The sequence below is a fragment of the Trachymyrmex septentrionalis genome, unplaced genomic scaffold, assembly GCF_001594115.1.
Source record: "Trachymyrmex septentrionalis isolate Tsep2-gDNA-1 unplaced genomic scaffold, Tsep1.0 scaffold126, whole genome shotgun sequence".
NCBI lineage: Eukaryota > Metazoa > Arthropoda > Insecta > Hymenoptera > Formicidae > Trachymyrmex > Trachymyrmex septentrionalis.
Window position 1 is genome coordinate 1,076,685 of NW_017304395.1, and position 7,514 is coordinate 1,084,198.

General features: G+C 28.1%; 3 protein-coding genes across 5 annotated transcripts in view; 2 read left to right on the plus strand and 1 right to left on the minus strand.

The window, feature by feature from the left end:
- LOC108755920 (protein SDE2 homolog) overlaps positions 1-874 on the plus strand; it is a 2,579-nt gene extending 1,705 nt beyond the window's left edge. Inside the window, exon 2 of the mRNA XM_018499344.1 lies at positions 126-874. Within this exon, the coding sequence (XP_018354846.1) occupies positions 126-821 (696 nt within the window). The 3' untranslated portion in view covers positions 822-874. The remainder of the gene's footprint in view (positions 1-125) is intronic.
- LOC108755924 (bolA-like protein DDB_G0274169) overlaps positions 1-4,243 on the plus strand; it is a 7,690-nt gene extending 3,447 nt beyond the window's left edge. Inside the window, exons 1-4 of one of the 3 annotated variants that reach the window (XM_018499359.1) lie at positions 1,370-1,690; positions 3,377-3,594; positions 3,912-3,980; positions 4,098-4,243. In XM_018499359.1, coding sequence (XP_018354861.1) covers positions 1,651-1,690; positions 3,377-3,594; positions 3,912-3,980; positions 4,098-4,178 — 408 coding nt within the window. In that variant the 5' untranslated portion in view covers positions 1,370-1,650 and the 3' untranslated portion in view covers positions 4,179-4,243. Of the gene's footprint in view, positions 1-1,369; positions 1,691-1,845; positions 1,920-3,376; positions 3,595-3,911; positions 3,981-4,097 lie in introns of those variants that run through there. The other 2 variants (XM_018499368.1, XM_018499377.1) reach the window with 2 other exon arrangements.
- Positions 4,244-4,515: 272 nt separating this feature from the next.
- The window catches only part of LOC108755958 (set1/Ash2 histone methyltransferase complex subunit ASH2), an 8,883-nt gene continuing 5,884 nt past the window's right edge, over positions 4,516-7,514 (minus strand). Inside the window, exons 10-11 of the mRNA XM_018499441.1 lie at positions 6,676-6,927; positions 4,516-4,949 (exon numbers count right to left, since the gene is read on the minus strand). Of these exons, the coding sequence (XP_018354943.1) occupies positions 4,845-4,949; positions 6,676-6,927 (357 nt within the window). The 3' untranslated portion in view covers positions 4,516-4,844. The remainder of the gene's footprint in view (positions 4,950-6,675; positions 6,928-7,514) is intronic.

Genomic DNA, 7,514 nt, shown 5'->3' on the forward strand with positions numbered 1-7,514 from the left:
TTTTTAATCCTTGTTTTGCATGGAAAGAATGTTTTATCAAAATTTAATAAGTTATCAAATAAAACTTATCAAATATAATATTAACAAAGAAATATCACACACGGATTAATAATTCTTTTTTTCAGAATCTTTCATGTGGTCAATATTATGTCCTGCACAATGGTCGACTCGTACAGGAAGATGATATCTGCTCCAATGGCTATGCAACTGTGGTTCCAAGGCTGTTGGGTGGCAAAGGTGGTTTTGGATCTATGTTACGCGCGATAGGCGCGCAGATTGAGAAAACTACAAATCGCGAAGCTTGCAGAGATCTTAGCGGTCGCAGATTGCGCGACATAAATGAAGAAAAGAGGCTGAAGGCTTGGATTGACAAACAGGCCAAGAGAGAGAAGGAGCAGGTGGAACGCAAGAAAAAGAAGCTAGAAAAACTCTGCACTGAGCCAAAACATGAATTTAAAGATCAGCGTTATGACCAGGAACGTGCGGAATTGACTGAGAGAGTTGGAGATGCTATAGAAGAAGGATTCAAAGCTGCGAGCACATCGGGTATCAAGAGGAAGCAAGAGGAGAACAATAAACCCAATAAACGTAAAACCATGTTAGATTTAGAAATTGATTCCGACGAATTTGAGGATTCTGATGACAATGATGAGGATGAGGCATTGACTGTAGAAAGAGCGAAAGGATCAAAACAACAGCAAGGATCAAATGGCAGTGAACATTCCAGTGCCGAAAATATCAATAAATGCATCAAAATAATAGGAAGCGAACATTCTATATCGTCGAGCGATAATCAGATAAATAAGAAAAGTATTGAGTGATGCTATTTATTAAAATAAATACTAAATGTATTATTGAGTCTTGAATGTAAATGCATAAAAAGTACAAAAAAAGATTATGTTAATTATATGTGTATCATTTAAAGTTAGAGTAATTGTTTCATATTAAGATTGATCTATATAATAATTACTTTATTGTCGGAAATAATGTAAGCATGTAATTTCAAACATTAATTAATTATAAATATTAATTATAAATATATGAAGAATTAGAACTTTTGATGCAAGAAATTTTAATGTATCATTTCTCGCTTTATGGTATTACGATTCTAATATGATTGAGATAACTTAATGAACATGAGATAAATTACTGTAAAAGAATTTCTTGTTATAAACATTGCATTAAATTATATATTATTTTAACCATTAGTTGAATTTCTTTGAGCGATTCCCCAATTCTCGAATGACAATTCTTGATCAATTCCAAGCATTTGATTCTCTAGCGAGTTTAATTCTGATAGAAATAAAATCACTGATGCGATTGAATGAAATAAAGAACTCTGATTGGTTAAATTTCTTATGCCTTATCTGTATGCGTTATGCAAGAGTTGTGTTCCCTGCTTTATGACATGCTCGCTGCTCGCATCGCAATATTTCATGGCTGACAGATTTCCTAACCTGAATAGTTGTGAACTTTAACGATTAAATATCTCAAATTGCGGGGCAGAGCGAGCTTTTCTCGGCCAGATTCATTCGTTTCGGCCAAAAACGCGTTCAACGAGCCTAATTTCATCGATTTTGGCTAAACTGAACAATTATCTATATACACACACACACACACACACAATATATATATATATAAATTAAATAAATGCATAAAGCAAGGCCGATAAGATTAATACTTAAAAAAAGTGAGTATTTAAAGTGATTGTTTTACATCTAAAAGATGATAAGAATTATATGCTCTAAACTAAAAACTAAGATTGCATTTTCATTACTGCTTCTCCTCTACTAGAGCAAATATTATTGTACGCGTATTTTAATAACAAATTTATTTTTCATACGTATGACAAAGTAATTGGTTACAAATAATTATAAGATAATTATATAAAAACGCGTTACATTGGAAGACTCACAAAGGTACAATTTCCTAACCTTAAAAATATTACTTATTAATGATTGATTGCTCTTCTTGCAACTTGCAATGCCTAGTGATGATTTTTATTATCGCACGCTTATTTTATACATTAAAATACATATGTGGATAAAATTTCGTTAAAATCTATAAGGAGTGAGCATCAGTGAACATGCTTCATTTTAGATAGTCAAATCTGTCAGCAACAGATTTTGTAAAGCATGTACTATTAATTTTAGCAAAATGTCAACAGAATCTATTAATGAAATATAATGATCAATCAATGCAGAAACCGAACAGATTTTGTAATCATTTTAATGATATTTCACTTAAAGGATTAGCAATTAACAGGCTACTTAATTCCTGAACAATTTGCTGTCAAATAATAGGTATTTTTCATTTAGCGACACAAGTCAATACAAATATTATTCCATTTTTCTTGATCTCTATTCAGAGAGTAACAAAGATATATACTTATGTCGATTTGTATCTAAATGAAAAGTATTCTATATCAATAAATTCTGATCGCAGAATACAGGCTTAAACTTGTTTCACAATTATATAAGCATAGTTGTAAGCAATGGTAATTATAAGAAATGACCAATTACAGTTGAACATGAGAAGAATATTTAATTGTAATTGGTTAATTTAATGCAATTGTAGAATGGACTTTAATGCAAACGTAACTGATTATTTTATCACAATAGTCTGCTTTAATCTGCTAGCAATCTACTAATATATTGTTAACGTCATGCTTACAGGAATATTTATGTCTAATTTCTTCACCTCTAGATAACTTTATTCAAGAGGTATCTCCCACAATGGAGATCTCTTGGATAAGGTTATCCATAATATAGATCTCTTATCTAGAAGTGAAAAAATTGGGCATCAGCTAGATTTTCTCAATCTACTTTTCTATAAGTCTCTTAAGTAAACTATATGTATAACTAATATCTTTATATATTTTCAATAATTTTCATTCTAACATCTTAAGTCTTCTGACTACCATCATAGCAATTAATACACAAGTGCAGATATTTGTTTTATTTTTTAAATAGTAATCTTAGCATTTAAAATATAAGGAGTAAATAAGGCCAAATTCTATCTCGCGATGGAACCAATTGTACTGAAGAATTTTACAACAGTTGCAAAGCTGCTTTGCTGAACGCAGCCAATAGCTTATTTTCGTACTTCTTAGGACAGGATTTTTAAAAGTTACTATCCATCATACTGAAGAATTTTACAACAATTGCAAAGCTGCTTTGCTGAACGCAGTCAATAGCTTATTTTCATACTTCTTGGGACAAAGGATTTTTAAAAGTTACTTTAAGTTCTGCAAGACAGAATTTATCCTTATTTACTGGTACTTTTTTAAAGCCTTTTAAGGCCTTTTTGCCTAATACACATTATTTGTAATAATGATAGATATTAATGTTAATTGAATAATAAAACAATAACATAGATTACAGTATGATTCGTCATCAACAAGACATGAGTAGTTGTGAAACACTCATCAGACCTATAGAGAGTTCAATTAAGGAAAAATTGGAAGCTGCACTAAAACCCCTTCACTGCGAAGTTATTAACGAATCCTATATGCACAATGTTCCCAAAAACTCTGAGACACATTTTAAGGTAGTGGTTGTAGCAGAAACATTTGATAAGCAGCCATTAATCAAGGCAAGTACCATCGATTTTTAATTTTCTCTAATTAAATGTTCTCTTATTAAATCTCTTATTAAATATTTCATTTTAATAATTGATTTTAAATCCTCTTGGATTAAAAAAAAATTTTAATTAATTATGGAATAAAATATAAGGTATAAGATATATGAAAATAAATCATATGGAAAATAATAGCGTTATTTGAAGCAAATAAAATAATAAAAAATAAATTGTATTCATTTATAAACTTAATAATTACGAGATTAAAAACTAGATATTATTTCGCGTACTTAGTATAATGGAAAGGATACTTGAATTAATTATTAATTTAGCGACACCGAATGATAAACCAGTTATTGCAAGCAGAACTGAAAGGAGGTGTACATGCTCTATCAATTATAGTAAGTAATGACTATTATTTATTAATTCTTCACTATTAGCATGTAAGAAAAATAGTACCCTTTTTACAATAAGCTAGATAAAAAATTATTGTTATGTACATTATTGTTCTCTTCAAGGCAAAAACACCAGAGCAATGGGAAGCAAGCAATAAAACAGTGGCTGCAAGTCCTGCTTGCAGGGGCGGTTTCGGAAAGTAACGTGTAATTATTTAACGATTAATTATAAATATAAAGGTAATAATTTAAGTTGCGAAAATAATTTATATAGCATAAGTATCACATAATAAACATATTCCGCTGCGATTTACATAAATATTTTTTTTTTATTAAATAAGATAATTATGTATGAAATGCTTTCTGTATACCAGACAAAGTCAGATAATGAAAAAAAACTTTTTAATTTGCAAAATCGGGACATGAAATAAAACAGAATTAAAATATTTATATTGTAATACAGAGATAAAAATAATAACAAAAATTAAGAGTTTATTAATCAAAATGTCATTTTATCAATCGTTAACTTTAGGATTTTTTCAAAAAATATTTGAATCATCTTCTCAACTATTGTTTCATTCGATCTTTTATTAGTTGCAAGGTTTTGGTTCAACAATACAATGAAGCACAAGTTTTAATTGATGATATTCAACGCTTTCCCCTTCATTATTTCTCTGAATTTATTTCACTATATACCAAAACTTTTAATTAAGCATGCATATATTCACAAATAAATATAAATTAAAAAATTTCTCATAATTCAATTTCTTTCTTTTTTTGTTTTTGCTCCATGTATTGTTGTGTTCATCCCTGCAATCGTAACTGCATAATGTATAACGAAAATGACAAAAATAAAAAGATACACTAATGTCACAATACGAATGTATCCAGTCTTAATTTGCCTTCATTTTCGGTAAGATAGAGTATGTCCGCCATTGACTGCTCGGCTATCGCTTCCTCCGCCTTCTCGTGCATCTATAATAATTATTTAATGTAACATTAGTAAGAATTATTGATGTTAGAATTATAAAAAACTAAATCCTGTAAAATTGAAAGTTTGATGAGTAATACAAGCAGGTGGGGGGGGGGCAGTATTTGAAAGATATATATTTAAAATACGTATTTAAATACATTTTTGTATTTTGTATTTTATATTTGAATACTTTTTTTGAGAATATTTTGTGTTTTGCATTTAAATACTTTTTTTTTAGTATTTTGTGTATTTTAAAATTGTAAATACTAAATACATTTAAATTATGTACAAATTTTTTTTATTAAAGTTAAAGTTGCACGATTGTTGATTCAATCTAAAATACGTTCCATTTCATGTATGATGTGCATAATGCATCATTTATCCTTATTTACGTTTAGTGTACAACAACTTTTAGCGTTATGTCTCAGTCAAGAGTGGGCAGTATTTGAAATATACAATATATATTTTAAATACAATTTTATTAGTATTTTTTTACTCTCTGAATACAAGTACGTAAGAGAAAGAATTATACACATTTTTTGTTAATGAATTGATTTTAGTATAGTCTAAATATACAGTATCTTTCATATTATTTGGGAACACCCTACGTTTTGCTGGAAAGCCATTACGTGACAGCGATCATGTTTTTGATTTAAATACTTCATAAGAAATCTAAATGACGACAAACATTTATCTAAAACATTTATAAGCTTATACAAATATAATAATATGTTGCCAAAAATATGTTGGACAATCATTTCACAGCATCGAAGTGCTCAAGATTGAATTTCGCGCTTTGATTGTTTATACGTATTTTGTCACTTGTTTTGTAACGTCGTACTTGTGTTTGTTGTATTATATATTCACAAGTCATTTAATTGTAGTTTAACGTTTTTCTATAAAAGTGATAAACTATTTGAGTTGCAAGTTGATTTCAGACTTCCGTAAAAATTGTAAAATGGCTCCGAAGAATCAGATTTCGTATGAATCACATTTTAATTAAAATTCCATATTTTAATAGTATGTTATTAAATCTTTAATTGAAAAAAGACAAAATAAAAATACATATATACATACGTTATGAATAACATACATATATATATACTTTTATTTCGTCTTTTTCATTTAAATAATTACAAACCTGTAAAACGTAGGGTGTTCCCAAGCTTATGGAGGGTACTGAACATCCTGTGAAATGTTATTATTGGACAGTGTAATGATTCCTCAAGATTAGATAGTACGTATCTTAGAATAACTTAAGTTTGATGCAATTTAATAAAGAGGATAAATTAACATACAATAGATTAATCATGGTGATTTTAATTAATTGTGAATATATTATATGAAGATAATTTATTATTTTAAAAACTATAAAAAAAGGCGATACTCAAAAGATTTTATTTTATTATATAGAATGTATCATTGAGAAAGACCATATTAAAAGTTAAAACATTAAAATATAACATGACATATTGACTTCTTTTTTATCAGTGTTTGACTTTTAGCGTTGATTCAAATAACTTATTAGTCTAATATCAATTTGAATTGCACACATTTTGAGTAATATAAATGCAAAGTTTATTTTAAGCCGACGACATGAATTGAAAATTCTATATGTTCAAATATATAAAGTATCTCCATCTACGATTGTGAATTAACATTGTCGATTATTAGATAGCAGTAAAGACGTGAATTTACTTGAACAGTAAGAAATGTGAGTTTACTTACGCCTCTAAACGTAACATCCGTTGGAGGGTATTTAAAATTCGGTCCAAAATTCACAGAAACCATCGCGCTCTTATATAGTGAAATCCCTGGATAATACGCGCCTTTGTTGATATCTATAAAGGCATCACCTTGGTTCATTCCGTTTTTGTAGTATATAATTTTGCTGCCTTCTAAAGGTCGTAGAGCTTTTAGAGTTTCCTGTACTTGATCTTTTTCCTCGTAATATAAGTGGCTCTTGAACTTTACTAAAGGCTAATTTATAAATCGGAAAATACGTAATAATTATTAGATATATTTTTATAGAAAGTTCATTTTTGAATTATATGCAAATATTTCAGTAACAAAATCATACAAAGAATAATTATATTACTATAATTAGAGTCCGAAATTTCGGTTAAAAATTATACAGAGTGATCTATTTCAAACATAATGAGTCGAATATATCAGAAAATATGAATGATACGCAAAAGTGTTTCAAAAATTCTACAATTTAAAGGGACCCAAGTATTGACATAATAATTTTCGAAAAAATCAATTTTTTTAAGGCCCTATGACAGGTATCGTCATCTTTCTTAATGAAATTGTATAATTTTATTTATAATATGATATAAATTACTCTGGTTATTCCGCATATAAAAGTATTAAAGTAAAGTTATCAAAAAATCAATGATTTACGAAAAATTTAATATTTTATTCTGACCCATATTGACATAAAATATTAAATGTTGTAAACTATTAATTTTTTAATAATTGTATATCTTTAATATCTTTATAAATAGAATAATGTAAATCAAATTGATAAAAAAATACATAGTTGTTTATTTAAAAAATTATCCATT